General features: G+C 54.3%; 2 protein-coding genes across 5 annotated transcripts; one reads left to right on the top strand and one right to left on the bottom strand.

The window, feature by feature from the left end:
- The first annotated feature begins 29 nt into the window (after window positions 1-29).
- IFFO1 (intermediate filament family orphan 1) lies at window positions 30-13,030 on the top strand. Of its 4 annotated transcripts, none has more exons than XM_011365869.2 (10): window positions 30-1,338; window positions 5,161-5,221; window positions 5,365-5,460; window positions 6,179-6,319; window positions 6,608-6,616; window positions 7,247-7,404; window positions 7,524-7,644; window positions 7,937-8,032; window positions 10,695-10,825; window positions 11,565-13,030. In XM_011365869.2, exons 1-10 carry the CDS (start codon window positions 320-322, stop codon window positions 11,668-11,670), a joined length of 1,938 nt encoding a protein of 645 aa, XP_011364171.2. In that variant the 5' UTR covers window positions 30-319; the 3' UTR covers window positions 11,671-13,030. The 4 variants fall into 4 exon arrangements, with proteins under 4 accessions (XP_011364171.2, XP_011364172.2, XP_023389731.1 ...); XM_011365870.2 differs by having other exon boundaries at window positions 7,940-8,032; XM_023533963.1 differs by lacking the exon at window positions 6,608-6,616.
- A 182-nt stretch (window positions 13,031-13,212) lies between these two features.
- On the bottom strand, window positions 13,213-17,555 carry GAPDH (glyceraldehyde-3-phosphate dehydrogenase). Its single transcript, XM_011365872.2, has 12 exons — window positions 17,428-17,555; window positions 17,158-17,198; window positions 15,297-15,396; window positions 15,113-15,219; window positions 14,909-14,999; window positions 14,669-14,784; window positions 14,499-14,580; window positions 14,118-14,269; window positions 13,960-14,038; window positions 13,773-13,856; window positions 13,590-13,687; window positions 13,213-13,483 (listed from the first exon to the last, which is right to left on the bottom strand). Exons 2-12 carry the CDS (start codon window positions 17,178-17,180, stop codon window positions 13,414-13,416), a joined length of 1,002 nt encoding a protein of 333 aa, XP_011364174.1. The 5' UTR covers window positions 17,181-17,198; window positions 17,428-17,555; the 3' UTR covers window positions 13,213-13,413.
- Between the last annotated feature and the right edge of the window lie 1,317 nt (window positions 17,556-18,872).

Below are 18,872 nucleotides of genomic sequence, written 5' to 3' on the forward strand. Positions count from 1 at the left end.
GAGGGGACTGGGTACTGGCTTTGCTGCTTTAAGGGTAGAAGTAGGAGGGTGGGACAGCAGCCCTTTTAAGAGAGGGAACACTGTGGTGTACTGAGAAATCAGGTCAAGTTTAGGTTCCTGGGATCCCTGGGACTCCCCAGGAACTTGGAGAGTGCAGGAGTCAGAGGTAGGGTGTTTGGGAAAAGGAGGGCAAGAGGGGTGTAGGGAAGATGCGCTTCCTAACATCAGAACCCATGGTGCACTGGAGGACCCGGGTTTTCTACCCCTCTGCCACCCTGACTGGATCCTGGGCACTGGCTGGGGTCTGGTCGACTCGGAGATGGGCTGGGTTGGGTGGTATCCACTCAGCTCCGCTCAACCTCAGGCCCTGAGAAGTCCAGGTGCCAGTCTCAAATTGAGCCTTTCATTGGCTTTCTCTCTGCCCTCCCCCGCCCTCCTGACCTCTGCCCCTTTTGTCGAGCTGTCTGATTGGTTGTCCCTCGTCCCCGGGGCGTCTCATTGGTGGTTCTTCCTCGCCCTGCATCCCTGCTCTTGCACTGGTCTCCATCTCCCAGCAGAAGGCGCAGCCATGAATCCGTTATTTGGCCCCAACCTCTTCCTCCTACAGCAGGAGCAGCAGGGCCTGGCGGGGCCGCTGGGTGACCCTCTGGGAAGTGACCACTTCTCTGGGGGAGGAGACGTGTCTCCGTCGCCGCTCGCCCCACCGGGCCCACCTCCCTACTCGCCGCCGGGGTCCGGCCCAGCACCCCCTGCCGCCATGGCCCTCCGCAACGACCTGGGCTCCAACATCAATGTGCTTAAGACACTGAACCTCCGCTTCCGTTGCTTCCTGGCCAAGGTGCACGAGCTGGAGCGCCGCAACCGGCTGCTGGAGAAGCAGCTGCAGCAGGCGCTGGAGGAGGGTAAGCAGGGCCGGCGGGGCCTGGCTCGCCGCGACCAGGCGGTGCAGACCGGCTTCGTCAGCCCTATCCGGCCCCTGGGGCTGCCCCTGGGCTCCCGGCCGGCCGCCGTCTGCACCCCGTCGGCGCGGGTGCTGGGCTCGCCCGTGCGCTCTCCGGCTGGCCCCCTCGCGCCCTCCGCCTCCTGCCACTCGTCGCCCTCCACCTCTACCTCCGCTGCCTTCTCGTCGGCCCGCTTCATGCCCGGCACCATCTGGTCCTTCTCTCACGCCCGCCGGCTCGGGCCGGGACTGGAGCCCACGCTAGTGCAAGGGCCTGGCCTCTCGTGGGTGCACCCCGACGGGGTGGGCGTCCAGATCGACACTATCACCCCCGAGATCCGCGCGCTCTACAACGTACTGGCCAAAGTGAAGCGCGAGCGGGACGAGTACAAGCGGAGGTAGGGACTGAGCAGGTGGGGACAGGGCCCAGTATCCTGCCACACTCAGGGCTGGGACTTGGTGCGGAAAGGGCAGCTGGGGCCCAAGAATTAGGGAAGAATAAGAGTAAAGTTCCTGCTGTGTGAGGAGGAGCTTGGAAGTGGATAGATGGAATTGGATCCTGAGAGACTGAATCCACAGAGAATGCAGAAGTCAGACTCGTGACAGGAAGGAGACTAGGAGTGGAATACTGTAGGGAACTCAGTTTACTTCTGGCTTGGCTTTCTGTCTCATCTAGGCTGCAATGTTTAGATGATGGTGTTAACTGGGGTTTTGTGAGGTGTGACAGAGACAAGGGTCTGAGAAGTTACATCTGGGGTACCACTTACCCCCATTAACCACAGCCTTCAGACAGTTTTGTGATATAAGCTCCATATACTGATCAGAAGTAAGAGGCAAAGGATACGGCTTTAAATTGGGGAGTCTAAGTGAAATTAGGAAGGAGTGGTGAAGGAAGGGCTGCCCCGTGCAGTGGGTGATCTAGCTGCTGCCCCGGACTTCCCAAAGCTATGTCCTTGGAGGCTGGGCACCCACTCTAGTTTCAAACTAGGGGCTCTGAGAACCTCAGGGCATTGCTTGGAGTAGGTAAACCAAAAAAAAAAAAAAAAAAAAAAAGGAAAAAGTAAAGGGAATTTCCTAGGGAAAGAGGAAGGGACTGGTGGCTGTCCTAGGGCTAGTGGAAGCTGGGGCGTCTGAAAGTGCAGAGAGCCAAGGGCAGAGGCAATGTGAACAGAGCCAGCAGAGGAGCCAGCAAGAGAAAGTTGGGAATGTGGACACACCCTATGATGAGTATAAGGCAGCTGGGGGACAGACAGCCCAGTACATTTTGAGGATGAAGATTTTCTCTTTGCAGAGAAGCCTGCAGAGTAGCACAAGGGGCCAAGTGAAGGCCTGCAACGCTAGAGTGCTGTCTATATACCAAGTGAATTCCTCCGAGGGTTAATAAACAGGCTGTTAGGACAGGAGCATGAGTACAGCATGCTCTCTGTAGACTCTGTGCAAGATGCCATGGTTGAGGAGGAAGGAGGTGACAGGTTAGAGGGAGGCTTTAGTTTGGGGGCCTTCAGATTTAACCTCTTAATTAGCTACTCTGACCCCTTGTGGGCATGCCTGGGAATTACCTTTGTAGCTCTGTGTAGCTGAGATTTGTGTCTGGTGGGGACTGGCTGAGTGTTCTGAGAAATTACTGCTGGGTCTAGGGGAGACCTTCAGGGATCTGTAACCCGGCAGAGTCTAGCAGATCACAGATTAGCAGGCTTTCTGAGGTTGACTCCTGTCCTCATGCTGGATTCCTTAGTTGTAGTCCATGTTATAGTGTTTTTGGGAGTCCCAATTATTCTAAAAGCATCATTGAGATGCCACCCAGAACCAGCCCCAGCCCCAGCCCCTGCAGGAGTTAATTAACACAGTTAGCAGTGGAACATGGACAGTTCTGGAATACATCTATAACCACAGGAACAACTGCTGTTCTCAGGGCCATTTTTTTAAAACTGAAAGCGTGTTTGTCCTTGGTCCAGCTGTCCAGGGCAGCAAAGAGTTTATTCCTTGGGGACTGGTGAGCTCATCACCCTGCAGCACGCTGCCATGCAGAGGGCCCCGCAGCTAGCGTTCTGTGGTACGTGACACTGGCAGTTCCTCATTCTTCCACCCCAGATCCCCTGCCCTCATTCTGTTCTCTTTATAGCAACACTGTAGCTTCTGTCTGTAGCCTGGAAGGCCTGGGCATAGCTTGAGAACTATACTGGGAAGGAGTTGAGGCCTCCTGGGTTCTATTTTCATTCCTTTGCCTTGTCTGACCTTGGGTGATTCTCTTTCCTGGCCACAGTTTTCTGGCCCCTGCTTCCTCATTTCACTCAAGGATACCATTTATTTGGAAGAGAAGTGGTTGGTAAATGTAGAATACATGGAAATTGCTCAAATCCTACCCATGTTAAGAGAATCTCATAAGTAAGACCAGATTTGAATAGAGGTCAAAATGAACCTATTTGTGAGAAAGTCTGGCTGGAGTGCAAATAGAATTCTAGAGAGCTTCCAGATAATTTCTTTTCAGATTTTTTTTTTTTTTTTTTTTTTTTTACCCTGTGAGACTTTATTAATCTTAATCCTTACATAACTTCCTTACTTAAGTTACTACCTGAATTTGTTGAGTTCACTGTCAAACAGTGCTTACCGCACTTCCTGATGCATCGTGTCCAGGGTTATTGTCCCCTTGTCAGTCTTGCTTCCTTCCTTTGGGGACTTATGGACTCCAGGGACGTGAAGGTACCACATCCCATGCCTTCATGTTGTAGAAGAAGAAAACAAGGTTAGGAAAGATAAAAGTCTTACTCAAGAAAATATATAACCTGTTGTCACTAGGCCCTTCGCTAGCCCCGACTGTCTGAATGAGAAGGCAAGAGTGAAAGGGAGAAGGACATGGGGCAGCAGGGAAGGGGCGGGCAGGGAGCCAGGAAGGCCGGGCGCTGGGCTTCACGATGAGCTAGCAGGGTGGTGGCGGGCTGGCTGCCTCCTGCCTGCCCATCCGGGAGGGGCAGCCTCAGTGATGGAGAGGAGTTATTATTAGGAATACTGCAGTGCAGATGTGAGTGAGGGACAGGAGAGCGAGGAGATGTAAGACTGGAGGGGGAGCCAGGGAAGAGCGCAGACGGGGAGGTGGGAAAGACATGGAGGGGAGGAAAGGATTGAGTCCTGTGTCTGCAGAATATGTTCTCGTGGGTCTTCATTTTCTTGCTGTCTTCTTTGCTGCTTCCTAACTGCCTTTCTTATATTGAAGCTTCTCTCTTGGTGCAGTTCCCCTCCTTTCTCAGACTGAAAGAAGCCTTTCCAGAATGTGGCAAGAAGTGATAGGCTATATGAGTGGGGTCTGAGAAGTTCTGCTCTTCCAGACGACCTTGTAGGGTCTGGTGTTGCCCCCACCACTAGCCTTCCACGGACTCCCCCGTGTGAAAAGCCCAGCCCTGGGACAGAGACACTGCCTGTGGCTGAGAGTGTCTGTTAGCCTGCTTGTGGTTGTAGGCTCTGAATTCTGCATTCCAGGAGATGAGGCCTCTGGTTCTCACTGGATTCACGAGGCACTTCTTCATGCTCCTGTTTCCCTTTCCCTTTGGGTTTAGATGCTTAGAGACCTGCTTTCCACTGCTTTATGCCTCCAGGGCCAGCCCTGTCACCGCTCTCTGGCTCACTTAGTGGGGGTCTGGGTGGGCAGTTTCTGGAGCTGGTGGGATGGACTTTGAGCATCTCCTCCTGGCTCTTGAGCAACTCTGCTGACGCGGTGTGTGTCCTGCAGCTGCTTTTACAGGGTTAAATGGTACGGTACCACACGAGGCAGGGTCGCAGGCTAGAGGAGCTCTGTTCTGGTGCAGGCAGGAGGCGGGAGACCGGATCTGTGCTGCTGAAGGTGGGAGACTGGGCCGGGTGGGCCTGGTGGTCTGGTGTGGGCAGGATGTGGGGGATGAGGCCAGCCAGACAGCCGGTTGTGCTGGGACCTGAGTGGGATGGGCACTGCGAAGGACCAGGGCAGCCACAGTTGCTCTTAAATATAGTTGCTGGTGCATGGCCCGGAGGTTCCGGGAAGGCAGCTGGGGAGCTCGACACTGGCCAGGAGGCGAGGAGCCGCCCGACAGCTGCAGCTGGCCCACCAGACATTCCTGTCCACAGCTCCTCCCCATCTAGGGAACCAGACCCAGGGCTGAGGCCTGAGCCAGACAGGTGGGAACAGGGAGCCACAGGGGCAGGGAAGGACTCTGCACCTATGCCGTCTCCCTTCTTCCCCTGTCTGCCAGGTGGGAAGAGGAGTACACGGTGCGGATGCAGCTGCAGCAGCGGGTGAATGAGCTCCAGGAGGTGAGGGTGCCCCACTGCCTGTGCTTCTCTCAGTCTTCCATGTCGCCCCTCGGTCCCAGAGCCGGCTCCCTGTCCCTCCTTATCTTGACCTTCCTCCCACACTGGCAGTGACACTAATGGCAGGGTTTTCTCCCTGGCTGTAGGAAGCCCAGGAGGCTGACGCCTGCCAAGAGGAGCTGGCGATGAAGGTGGAGCAGTTGAAAGCTGAGCTAGTCGTCTTCAAGGGGCTCATGAGCAATGTGAGTGCAGCCACCACACCCCTCGCACTCTTCCCCTGTGGCTCATCCAGTGGGCTGCTTGCAACCAGGCAGAACAGGCCTTTCTAGTTGTGGCTTGTCAATTTCCTGTCCACTGCCCCTCCCCTCACTTTGCTATGCTTCCGTTTTTTTCCCTTGCCACCCCTTAATTCAAGAGAAAAAGAAGGAACACAGGTCCCGGTGTTGTGTTGGACAGGCAGCATGGAGGTGCTTCAGCAGTCAGATAAGAACACAGATCCTGGCTCTGAGACTTGCTAGCATTGTGGCCTTGGGCAAATTCCTTAGCCGCTCTGCCTCCGTGTGTGTCCTCGTGTGGAGTGGGATGATGAGGCATGAGCTCTGCAGAATGATTATGAAAATCGTCATGTACTCAGGATGGTGCTCGCACATACTGTTATTTTTATCACACTATCTCTACTCGGGTAACTCCCAGTCATCTCTCTTTCTCTCTGGGAACATAAGTTCCGGGAGGGACCCCCGCATGTCCTAGGCACTGGGCACTGTCTTCCCAGGGAGCCAGCTGCATGAGCAGCCCAGTGTACGAGCCACGCGCCGTGGGGAAGGCAGCCAGGAGCAGGACACATCGTGGGGGATGAGAAGTGGCGCGTGCCAGGAAGGATGAGGAGGACCTTGTCAGGGCCTGTGGGCCCCTGTGTGGCATGCGGGGTACCTCCTCACTGTTCTGGTGTCGCCCGGACAGAACCTGACAGAGCTAGACACGAAGATCCAGGAGAAGGCCATGAAGGTGGACATGGACATCTGCCGCCGCATCGACATCACGGCCAAACTCTGCGACGTGGCACAGCAGCGCAACTGTGAGGATGTGATCCAGATGTTCCAGGTGAGGCCAGGGGCAGGCCGCCCTGTGGCCCACTCCTCCCGGTGCCTCAGGGTAGGGTTGGGGCAGGCAGAGAACCTGACACGCTGCTGGCCTGGAGCCAGGCTCTGTCCTCCTTCTCAGGGGGACTCAACTTGGCAACTGGGGCCCTCAGTGGGACTAGTGGGGGGGCAAGGAACAGCCTCTGAAGAGAAGTTTTGAAGCTGCCTCTAACACCGTCTCTCCCCTCCCTCTCTCTGTCTGCTTCCTCTCCTCCTCTCTTCCTCTCATCTTCTCTTGCTTTCTCCACAGAAGAAACTGGTCAGTTTTGCTCTCACGCAAGCTTATTAATGTCCTGGTCCCAGTTTCTAAACTATCCAGGCCTCTGGCCGTTGGTTCTGACCTGCTGGGCTTCTCAGCACGATTTCTCCTCCCCTTTTTCGTGCCCCTGCTCTTTCCCCTCTTTTTCTTTCTCTTTTCCTCTCTGCTTCATTTCTTTCTGTCCCTTCTCCCTCTGGCTTTTCAGATCTGGATGTGTGACTCAGGTTTTCCTTTGTGAACACTGTATCCTCCCCTTTCTTGCAGCCTAAAACTTTCTTTTTTGTTCAGTCATTTCATTACAAAGACCTTTTTTTTAAAAAAAAAAAAAAAAAGAATTCTCGTGCACATCTTAATGTGGTCCCGACAGGCTATTTCTCCCCTTACCTCACTGCTCTGTTTTCTCTGTTTCTTCATTTTCTTCCCTCTCAGTCTGCAGCCTTGTCCCCATCTGTGTCTGCCTGCCTGTCCCTTGGTAACTCTGGTGTTTCTGTTCCTGTCATTGTAACTGTGTCTTCTCTCTCTGTCCACCCCACCCGCCTTCCCACTGGTTCCTGCTTCTCCTCCCGCCCGCCCTTTCTCCTCATGCACCCGGCCTCGTCTCTCTAGTCTCTGCACTTGTCTCCCATTAAGGTCCCATCCATGGGGGGGCGGAAGCGGGAGCGCAAGGCTGCCACGGAGGAGGACACCTCCCTCTCTGAGAGTGACGGGCCCCGCCAGCCCGATGGGGATGAGGAGGAGAGCGCAGCCCTCAGCATCAACGAGGAGATGCAGCGTATGCTCAACCAGCTGTGAGTCCCACAGGCCCTCCTCAGCAGCACCCCCCTCCGAGGCCGGAGTACCCCCTGCCAGGCCCCTCTGCCAGGAGGAAGGGCCCACCCTCCTTGACACATGGGCTCCCTGTCTCTAGGAGGGAGTATGATTTTGAGGACGACTGTGACAGCCTGACGTGGGAGGAGACTGAGGAGACCCTGCTGCTTTGGGAGGATTTCTCAGGCTATGCCATGGCAGCCGCAGAGGCCCAGGGAGAGGTAACCACCCCTCCCGGCCTCAGGGCCCTTCAGCCCTGTCTCTCCAGCTGCTGCCCGGTCTCCTCCTCTCCCTCCCGGCCTCCCTCCCCCCTCGTTCTCTTTCCCCTCTGTGGCCATCGTCCTCTACCTGCTTCTCCCCCCTCCTTTATCCTCTTTCTTTTCTTTCTCTGGTTTCCTTTAACCTGACTTTCTCTCTCTCTCTCTCTCTCCCCCTCGCTGGCCCTGTGCAATGCCCCCATCCCATCCCTCCCCAATGCCGCTCCCCCAACCCTTGCTTCCCTTTCTACTCCAGCAGCAGGAAGACAGCTTGGAGAAGGTGATTAAGGATACGGAGTCTCTGTTCAAAACCCGAGAGAAAGAATATCAGGAAACCATTGACCAGATAGAGGTAAGGGTATGAGTGGAAGCCAAGGAGCACAGGTTCCCAGTGGGTCGCGCGCTTAGTTACTGGTGACACCAGGCCTCCCCTTTACTTTGAGGGGGGGAGTGATTGCCCAGCTGTTGTACCTCTGGTGGATTCTTAAGATCTCAGGCTCTGGAAGGAGGCAGACAGGTGAGAGTTCAATTCTCAGCTCTGTCACTTAATAACTGCTGCTCTAACTTTCAATGAGCTTATTCTCGGTGAGTTTGTGTCCTTATTTGTAAAATGAAGATCTTAGTAATACCTTTCTCACAGGGTTGTTTGAAGATCGAACGAAATAATGCACTTGTAGAACTTGGTCTCATAATAAGCATGCCACATGATAGTTGTTTTTATTATTACTACTACTACTACTACTACTACTACTACTACTACTACTACTACTACTACATCATCAGTGCTATAGCGGAGTGCCCTCAGAGGTGGACTTGAACTTTGCTACTTCCTTTAGCTCAGCCTTTGAACAAATGGAAGAATTTCCATTCTTATTCTTTAGTCTTGAGGAACTTCAGTCTAGAGATGGTAAGTGGAGCTGGTGCTTCAATTTAAACTCTAGACCTTTCAGGGCTTTAGGAAGGATTTGTGGCACCCTGAATGGAGGGAACTCGGGGGGAGGTTTGTAGGTGATTGCTGTGAGCCCTTCTGCCCACGTGGGGGATCCTTCTGAGCACCCTGACTCAGGGATGGGGCAGATGGACTGCTGCCACCTGTCCTCAAGCCCACGTGGCATATTTATACTCCTACTGCTCTCCCATGCTAAATGGTCATGCTACTCTAAGCAAAGCCTGCTTTTGTTTTTTGCCCAGGTAGACAAATGCTAAGTTTTAAAGGCACAACCAGATTCATAATACTAGCTGAAGAGATGGGGAGAGGACTGATCTCCAGTTTCCCATTTACACCTATCTTGCTGCCTCCTTCCTCCTTACCTGGTGATTCATCTGGGGTGCCCAGGTCCCTTTATCTTTGATATCGCGGTCAGTGAGATGGAGGCAGGAACCATGTGCCATTACTGAATGGTCAAGCCGAGGCCCACGGTGGAGGGTGGGAGGGAATTCTTGTTCTCCGCCTCTTTTCCCCTCTCCACGTGTTCCCGGCCTTACCCCCCCACCCCCTGCTCACCCAGTGAGTCTGGGGTTTCTCTGTGGGTCACTGTGGATATCTCCTAATATGCACTCATCTCCTTACCTCAGTCCTGCTTTAAATGTGTGAATTAAGGGGGACATATATATATATGTAGAGACGACTGGTGGCAGTCCTAGCCTTGTATTTTGATACAATGTATATGGTTCATTTTCTTCCTTCTTGTCTCACTGAGTGATTGCCTCTCACTCACCCCCCTCCACTCGGACTCTCGTGAGGTGGAGAAGTTGGGGCACAGGTGGCAGCTTGTCTGAACAAGGGCTGGTGGCATCAGATTTTCTTTCTAGATTGAACAGTCAGCACATCCTGCTGCTCTGGCTCGCTGCCGTAGGACCCCAGCCGGAATTCCAGCTCTGGAACCAAGGCTGCTGTTCGAGCTTACCCACCCAGGCCGTCCTCTCGTCCCACATGTCACTGTCCTGACCATCTCTTTGGTCTGGCCCTGTGACCCACTTACTTCTTCGAGTTTCCATCCTCTGTCTGTCCAGTTCAGATTAGTTATGGGTGGCTACCTCAATCCAGTTCACATTATTCACAGCTAGTTTCCTACCCTTTGTCTTTGCTCTCAGGCAGTCAAGCAAGCACCTCCAAGCCATTTCATTCTGCCTCCTCTTCTGGCCCCACCTTTTGTACCCAAAACAAAGAGAGGTAGCAGATTGTCTGTGGCCCAGATCTTTTACCGCCTCTGCACTGCCTCTCAGCTCTGCCTTAAAGCCTGAGGTGCAAAATGGGGCTCTGGAAGGGAGGCCATATTTCCTTGACTCCAAGCCCCACATTTTTTCACATGTAACATTTCTTAAATCGGGATACATCTCATACCCAATAGGACCATTCAGTGTGGCATGCGGTCTTTCTTTTATTCTCTGAAATGAGTTACAAATGACAAAATAAAATAATAAGGAGAAAACAGATGGTGAGAGAATTGAGCCCCTTTCAACAGGGTGTCTTTCGTTATGCCATGAGTCTTGTAGATACTTCACAAAGTTAATTCGTTTCCCATCCAAGTGCTTAGCATACACACGTGGAGATGAGTAAGGCCCATGGCCAGCTCTTCCAGGAGCTCCCGATTTAGTGAGGGACGTGCACTGGATGCAGGGGGGATGCGGGATGAGCCAGGCCATGCAGGAACCCCGGGGAGGCAGCAAGGCTGTCCGCAGAGAGCGCCCTGTGCTTTCAGAGAAGTCCATCCTCTCCCTCCTGCTCGCATGAACATTCCTTTCTTCGTTGCTGTTACCAGTCTGTTGAAAAAAACTGTAGGCCTAGGCAGATAACCATTGCATTCCTCTGTTGGCAAAGATTGTCAGGAAAACTAAAACGAATGATAGTGTGTTGCGTGCCTTCTGCCTTGATCTTATATATTTTTAAATCTGAGCCCTCAGCCATGGCTGCCTAGGTCCCCTGCCCAGTGGTGGTCTTGGCATGTTTGCCACCTAGGGGTTGGGAGCAGGGGCACTGCTGACCTGATGGCCTTGCCCTGCCCCTGCCACAGCTGGAACTGGCCACGGCCAAGAATGACATGAACCGGCACCTGCACGAGTACATGGAGATGTGCAGCATGAAACGGGGCTTGGACGTGCAGATGGAGACCTGCCGCCGGCTCATCACTCAGTCTGGAGACCGGTAAGGGCCTCCCCCGAGTGTGGGGCGCTGCCTGTCTTCCTCTGTGCCTCCCTCCAAGGGTACATGCAGGGAGAGGGTAGCGGACCAGAGCTCCTTGGCGGGCAGATCCTGAAGACACTCCGCAGTGACTCTGGCTGTGGGGCTCTTGTTGGAGGTTACCTGGTATGCGTGGCCCAGCCCAACAGCATTTTCTCCCTTGGCAGTTAGATGTCCGTCAATGGCTGGGCAGCTGAAACCTCCCAGTGCTACCAACTCTGGTGGTTCTCCTGGTTAGAGGCAGCTAAAAACTGACAAGGAACCAAAGGGGTGTGGGGGCAAATGTTTATTTAAAGTCAGGGCCATGATTCATGCATTTGATCATGTAAGTTACACCTCAGCAAAAAAGTAAATGAAAAAAAAGCCACCAAAATACTACAGACCCACAGCTGATGCCATTGAGTCACTGTACTTGGCCTTAGGCAACATCTATCATACTTAAGAGACTTCAGATATTTCTGAACTCTGAGCCTCCCAAAGTCCCCAAGATAAAGATGGGACCATCACTCCCATCCGGGTGGGGTAAGGAAGGTTTTCTCCTCTCCCTGTTCCTTCACCCAGCACCCACCCTTACCCCGTGGTCCTGCCCTTGCCTGAGATGTCATTCGCCTGCTAGCCAGAGAATAAGGCCAAGGGAGAAAGGAATGCCAGCTTCAGCAGCTCTCCTGCCTGCCCCAAGGTGACAGCTTGTGTTTTTTTCTAGAAAGTCTCCTGCTTTCACTGCGGTCCCACTTAGTGAGCCACCACCACCGCCAAGCGAGACTGAGGACTCCGATCGCGATGTCTCATCTGATAGCTCCATGAGATAGGGACCTGCCTTGGGCTTCTGTGGGGACCCACCCTTATGGGAATGCACCTCAGAAGGGAAGCTTCATTTGTCCTGCTGTACCAAGTCTGACCCCTGGGGACAGGGCCTCTTCCTCCCTCGGGCGCCCTCCCTTGGTCCTTGGCCTCTCCAGGGTTCTAGGGTATCTGAAGCGAAGCTTGGCCTGCCCTTCCTGGGCGACTCCCACCACAGCTGGGGCTCTCTTGCCTCCATGCGTGGGTGTCAGCTACTCTCCATCTTATAAATGCTGCCAGCGCAATTGTGGCCCCGTAACTTGTCTACTGAGTAACGAACGTGATTGTCAGATCCTCCTTCCACTCCTGTGACCTAGAGTCAGCCAGCTCATGTCTGTGACTCTGTACTGGTGCCAACTGGCCCAGGCACAGGTATGACATGGGTTAGTTCTGTGGCTTACACAGCAGATGCAGTGGGAGAGCTTTCCCTCCATGTTGTACGTGGAGGGAAACGGGACTGGGCAGGGTGCTGTCCTCCCTCCGCTGAGTGCTCCAGTCACCTGCCTGTGGACAGCAGTGATGTGGCTGTGATCCCTCCCTTGTGCAAGTGCCATGCATCGAAGGGGCCTCAGTGCCCCTAGTCTTGGAGGCTTCTGGGTCTGACTCAGTGCAGCATCGTGGAGACAGGAGCACTTGCTTATCCCGTCACTGCTGAGTGACACAGAAAAGTGAAGCTACTTGTGTGCACGTGGGTGCGTTCGTATTACATATCAACTGAAGATGTGCCTCATCTGTGTCATACACTGAGACCAACAGGCTAAGATGTCCCAAACTTGTAAAACCTTGGGAGAAATTGGGGAGATGTGATTGAGACCTCAGCATAACTGCCTGGAGGAGGCTGTGCTGAGCTGACATTTGAATGGAATCTTTATTAAGAATGAAACTGGCAAGTATTTATTGAACACTTGTGTCACTGTTTCAAGCACCATGTTGGTAGCTACACAATCCTCTCCATGAGGCATGTAGTAGTTTTCACCTCCATTTTATAAACATCGGGTAAAAAGTGAGGAATGGGGAAATTAGAAGGAACCTGCTTTCAGAGCCTCAAGTGGCAGAACCTTTAAGTCTCAACCCACCGAGTAAGCACCAAGGTTGTGCTACCCACTGAGCTCATATGCCTCACCCAACACTGAAACCACAGGTGGGCCTGACCCTCATTTCCCAGGTTTACTATATAGTGCTTACTATGTGTTGAGTGAGGTTCTAAGTGCTTATACAGCTGACCCAACCTGGGGCTGGAGTATGGTGAGAAAAAGGCCCTGTCCTCTGAAGTGGCCATGCTGGAGGCCTTGGAGGGGAAACCACCACAGCTGTTCACAGGCCTGGTCCCTGGGCATACACCTTTGTAAGGGACGCTTTCAGTTACGCTAGCTCTAAATCTGCCGTCAAGGTTATGCATGGTTGGGGTAAGCAAACACCTCTGCTACTCTTGACAAGAGCTGTTTCACCTTGGTATTGGCCCAGCTTCCCTCCCCTTCATCCTAGACCCTGGAATAAGTTAAAGCAACGAGTTGGCTGGGTACAGTGAACTTTATTGATGGTGTACGACAAGGTAGGGCTCCCTAAGCCCCTCCCCTTCTTCAGGGGGTCTGGGATGGAAACTGGAGGTCAGGAGATTCTCGCTCAGTATGCTGGGGGATTGATTTGAGGCAAGGACTCCCCAGGAGCTGAGGGCCTCTTCCTCTCACTGGGGTTGGTGGTCCAGGGGGCTCTTACTCCTTGGAGGCCATGTGGACCATAAGATCCACCACCCTGTTGCTGTAGCCAAATTCATTGTCATACCTGAAAAGACATGAGTAGTTAAGGGCTATTTTTCTGAGCCAGCCACCAGAGGGCGCCATGCCCCACAAGCGGTTTTTTAAATATTGCTCCAACCCCAGTCACATACCAGGAAATGAGCTTGACAAAGTGGTCATTGAGGGCAATGCCAGCCCCAGCATCGAAGGTGGAAGAGTGTGTATCACTGTTAAAGTCACAGGAAACAACCTGGGGAAAGGATAAGGCCAAGTATGGGAATCCAGTCTTGCCCAGGAGGGCCGTGTGGATACCAAGCTCCCTGTCCAATCAGTACCTGGTCTTCAGTATAGCCCAGGATGCCCTTGAGGGGACCCTCCGACGCCTGCTTCACCACTTTCTTGATGTCATCGTATTTGGCCTAAACAAGGTAAAATCGACATGGTTATTCAAATTCCTATCTTGCCACCATCATACCAGATACAAGCCCCCAGCCCACCAAAGCTGTTCCAACCCATACTTACGGCTTTCTCCAGGCGGCAGGTCAGATCCACAACTGACACGTTGGGGGTAGGGACACGGAAGGCCATGCCAGTAAGCTTCCTGTACACAGAGAAGTGGGTTCAGTACCAGCTCCTGGTTCTGCAGCTCCCCAGGGTAGAAAAGCAGCAAAAAGCCTCACCCATTCAGCTCAGGGATGACCTTGCCCACAGCCTTGGCAGCGCCAGTAGAAGCAGGGATGATGTTCTGGGCAGCCCCTCGGCCATCACGCCACAGCTTCCCAGAGGGGCCGTCCACGGTCTTCTGGGTGGCAGTGATGGCGTGGACTGTGGTCTGGAAACATGGAAAAGGGAGTGAAGGCCAAACAGAGTGCTCCTCACCTGCCCTTCAACCTCCCTCCTCACCTTTGGGAGAAATTAAGGGATAAAGTGACTTGAGCCAACCCCAAGGAACCCAAATACTCCATGGCCCCCACAGCCCAGGGCTGTGTTCTAGGAAGGAGAAGGAGCCAATTTTGGGTGAGAAACGAATGTGTTCTGGTCACTTTCCCCATCATTCTTACCATGAGTCCTTCCACAATGCCAAAGTTGTCATGGATGACCTTGGCCAGGGGGGCCAAGCAGTTGGTGGTGCAGGAGGCATTACTGAAAAGAGAGAGGCAAGTCAAGGGCAAGTAAGTCTCTCTTGTAACACACAGTGGTATATCCGGCCGCTCCTCTCTGCCATGCTCACCTGACAATCTTGAGGGAGTTGTCATACTTCTCATGGTTCACACCCATCACAAACATGGGGGCATCCGCAGAAGGAGCAGAAATGATGACCCGCTTGGCTCCACCCTTCAAGTGAGCCTGCAAAGCAAAGGAGTCATAGACCCAGGCTCCACCTTTCCGGTCTAAGGCAGCTCCCCCCAGTCTTCTTGCTATACCAAATCCCAGGGTCAACTACTTTCATCTGTAGCCCCCTACCACTTACCCCAGCCTTCTCCAAGGTAGTGAAGACACCAGTGGACTCCACAACATATTCAGCACCAGCATCACCCCATTTGATGTTGGTGGGATCTCGCCTACAAGACAAGACAAAGTTCAGGAACATGAGGTACCATGTGCCTAAGGCAGCCATCCCATCCTAGCACCTCCCTTGAAGCAGAATTCTTCCTATTCTGTCTTCCACACTTACTCCTGGAAGATGGTGATGGGCTTTCCATTGATGACAAGCTTCCCATTCTCAGCCTTGACTGTGCCTTTGAACTTGCCATGGGTGGAATCATACTGGAACATGTAGACCTGGAGGGACAAGTGAGGCCATCAAAGGGCTGCACATCAGCCAGCCTCTGCTCACACCAGCCGTATAGGCAACTCACCATGTAGTTGAGGTCAATGAAGGGGTCATTGATGGCGACAATATCCACTTTGCCAGAGTTAAAAGCAGCCCTGGTGACCAGGCGCCCAATACGGCCAAATCTGAGGGAGAGGAGGTGAGAAGGAAGGGGCTGAGGATTCTCTTGGGGGTGAAAGCAGCTCGTGGCCCACTCATCTTCTTTCAGGGGGAAGATGTAACTTCTCTGCCACCAGAAAGTCCCAAAATGTCTAATTTTAATCTTTCAGCTACCCTAGCTTTATAGCATGGCCCCAAGGCACAGGCTCCTATCGCTGCCCAAGTGATTAGGCTCAAAGACTTGTCCAACTCCTTACTCATCTATAATTTTTCCAATAGTGACAAGGCAGGGCACTGCTACTGCCACCCACAGCCTGGTCACATGCCTAGCACATAGCATTCATCACCCCTACTCTCTGTGCCCTCTGTATGCTTGCTCCTGTCTGGCCCAGCTTCAGGCTACGCCCTCTAAGGAGCAAAGGCATGTATACTCAGCATGTCCAAGCTCAAAGGGCAAGAGTAAAGGTTGTAAGTCAACGGGACGGGTCAAGCCCACTCCAAATCTTTCTTACAAAAGAGAAGGCAATGAGGAAATGAGCCATTTCTCAACCCCTTAATCTCAGGGTTCTAACTGCTAAGTAAGCTACCTGTCCTTAGCTCTCTTCCAAAAATCAGATGGAGCAACAGATGTGTATGTGGGGAAGGAGGTGGGAGAGCAGAAGCCAGGTCCCCAATTGCAAGAAAGGTCAGGTGCTATATTTAACCCCAGATTAGGGTAAAGTTGGGATCTGATTTCTGGAAGATGGACTGAGGAGAAGGGCAGAGTTCCTAAGGCTTCCAGACACCTAATACTCCCAGTGACCTTTACAGCCTGGCCTTTAGGGTTGGGTCAGCTATAGGCACGGGTGGAAAAGCAAGGTGCTTGCAGCGGAGTCTGTGTGGAGAGGGCCGGCTACTACAGGAGCCATTTTATGGTGGAAAATTTCTAACCACCATGACTCAGCTTCCCCCGCATACCACACCTCCCAGGAAAAAGAAAAAAAGAAGAAAAAAAGAAGAAAAAGGAAAAAAAAAAACAAAAACCATGAGCGGACCCCCATAAAGCCACATTTGGGATTCATCAGAGAATCAGCAAGGAAAAGCATCCTCCTCAGGGGAAATCTGGGTGGCGAGGAAGGATGGTCTAGGGTGATATGGTCCAAGCTCTGAGGTCCAGCTCTTTGGAAAGCAGCACGGTAAAGCCTCGCCTCACCACGTTTACGGGATAAAGGTGACTCCAACACACTGAGGCAGGAGGAGGGTTAGTCATAGGAAGGGAAGGAGGAAGACAGGAGAGCTAAGGGAGGTTTCCTAACGGCGGTTCATTCATTTCCTTCCCAGTTGCAACATGGCGGCTGGGTTACGCAAAGGAGCCCTCCCAGCGGCGTGTGCGCACAGCTGTGCCTCCAGCATCCCCCGTCTGTGCGGCCAGGTGGGGGCGAAGGAGGCTGGGAGGAGGGGGCTCCTCCCCAGCACGTGACCCCGAAGAGCGCGAAAGGAAAGAAAGAAGCCCCAGCTAAGGGACCAAGGGGATGGGTCCAAAGCCAGAATTGGGTACTCTCCAGCTAATCTGCGGCGGGTGGAGGGGAGGGCTCTGGGCGACAAGTCTCCGCAGGGGCGGAGTTACAGGAGGCGCAAAAACTGGGTGTAGGGGACACAAGGCCCCGAGGCTGGAGCCCGAGCCTTAGCTCTGACCTTGAGATCTCCTTGTGAGGGTATGACCATCCCCCCACGTCCCTCCAGTGCCAGCCAAGGTTCCAGCATGGCAAGACCGCAATTAGGGGGTAGCCACCCCACTTCTAACTTACCCGTTCACTCCAACCTTCACCATCGTGTCTCAGGGTCGCGGCTGCGGGAGAGGAGGGTGAGCATCAGAGTGCGGGGCGCATGCAGCGGGAGTGCGGCCCTCTCCCTCCCTCCCCTCCCCCGGCCACCATCCCTTCCCTGCGCCTCCGCACGTCCCCTCGCGCCCCTGCACTGCGGCGCCAGCCTGCCAGGCCAACCTTACACCGCGGCCGCGTCCCCGGCTCTGCATAACGTCCCCGTGTCCTTAGCGGCACCTGCCTGCTTTTTTTTACCTGGCACTGCGCAGGAGGACGCGGCTGTCTGTAGAACGGGAGGAGCAGAGAGCGCTGGGGGAGGCTGCGCTCGCAATTTATAGAAACGGGGCGCGGCGGGGGCGTGGGTGACGCGACCAGCCTCCCGCCAGCCTGTGGAGTCCCAGCCCAAGGGCGCGGAGGCCTGAGCTACGTGCGCCCGTAAAACCGCGAGTAGCCGGGCCTCTCTTTTTTTGGACCCTCCTGGTTCTTTGAACATGCACGCCCCGTGCGTGTGGACTAGGGACTGGGAAGGGGAGGGGACAGAGCGGCCCTGGGGAGGAGGTGGTCGGTGAAGGGGCAGAGGACGTGCCTTTGGGCATGTTGGAGACGGTGGATTCGAGGACAGGGGCCCTGGTGAGGTCATCCAGGAGCCAGGAGCGTTCATGCTGCGGCACGGATGAAAAGGGAACCCTGGGAGCTGGTGGGATGGGGAATTGGAACCTGAGCTTAGGTCGGATGGGGGCTGCACGTTGCCACTCCATCCCCTTTCTTTCAAGGCTATGGGGCAGGAAGGCTGAGGAAATTCTCGAGGCTCTTCGGTAGTGACAGGAACAGCAGAAGGAAAGGACGGGGAGGGGCCTCCTGTGGGGCCCTTCTCAGCCCCCCTTCCTCCTCCCTGTCCCCTGGCTGCGGGCCTCTCTGGGCTGGGGGCCTGGGCCGGGCACTGGGCAGTGGGGCCTGGATGGGTAGGAGGTTGAGGGGGAGGTTTCTGCGCTGAAGGTCACGCTGTCCTGCGCTCGGGCGGCCTGCAGACCTGATAATTGGGGTAGACAAACTGGGCCCTATGTGCACCAGGGGCTGTCCCCGCAGGCCTGGCTAGGGCCCCAGAGGGAGAATGGGATCACTGCTGGGGGCCTGCTACAAAGTTGCTCCTGGGAAACGTGACAGCTGTACCACCCAGGCTGGGAGACAATGTCCCTTTCACCTCCAGCCCAGGGCGGAGAACAGGACGTGAGGGCGGAAGTCCCTCCCCATCCTGGGACGTGCTGGCCAGCCCGGGAGCCAGGGACTCCCATTCACGGCCTGAGACCAGGCCATGTTGGGGGCAGGGTGAGGAGTCCAGAAGAGGGAAGAGATTGGGAGGTCTTGGGCACAAGGTGGGAACAGGCCCCCAGCCCCTTCTCACAGAGAGACAGAGGAAGGGATCCATTTCCCTCCCAGGGGTCAGAAGCCCCAGCTGTGCCAGGTTTGGGAGCTGAAGATGGAGGGAGGGCTGGTTCTGAGCACTTGAAAGGAACTAGGGCTTAGAAGGGGGTGTGTGTGAAATGGCCCTTCAGCAGGTGCAGGGGCATGGGGATCTGGGGCCTCTGTTGGCCCAGCGTAACCTGAAACCAGCCCCCTTTTCTAGTTGAAAAGCCTGTGCCTAAGTTTAGTTGGTGATAACCTTTGCTTAGAAGGCAGAGAGCACACTGTCCTGCACCCCA

The sequence above is a fragment of the Pteropus vampyrus genome, unplaced genomic scaffold (assembly GCF_000151845.1).
Source record: "Pteropus vampyrus isolate Shadow unplaced genomic scaffold, Pvam_2.0 Scaffold116, whole genome shotgun sequence".
Lineage (NCBI taxonomy): Eukaryota > Metazoa > Chordata > Mammalia > Chiroptera > Pteropodidae > Pteropus > Pteropus vampyrus.

Excerpts from the sequence above, each read along its gene's own strand:
- IFFO1 (XM_011365869.2), top strand. The coding sequence starts at position 320 with ATGGGCTGGGTTGGGTGGTATCCACTCAGCTCCGCTCAACCTCAGGCC. Across the intron at positions 7,405-7,523 it reads CAGCGTATGCTCAACCAGCT|GAGGGAGTATGATTTTGAGG; the intron begins GTGAGTCCCACA and ends CCCTGTCTCTAG. Across the intron at positions 7,645-7,936 it reads CCGCAGAGGCCCAGGGAGAG|CAGCAGGAAGACAGCTTGGA; the intron begins GTAACCACCCCT and ends TTTCTACTCCAG.
- GAPDH (XM_011365872.2), bottom strand. The coding sequence starts at position 17,180 with ATGGTGAAGGTTGGAGTGAACGG. Across the intron at positions 15,220-15,296 it reads TCATTGACCTCAACTACATG|GTCTACATGTTCCAGTATGA; the intron begins GTGAGTTGCCTA and ends TTGTCCCTCCAG. Across the intron at positions 15,000-15,112 it reads CCCATCACCATCTTCCAGGA|GCGAGATCCCACCAACATCA; the intron begins GTAAGTGTGGAA and ends CTTGTCTTGTAG.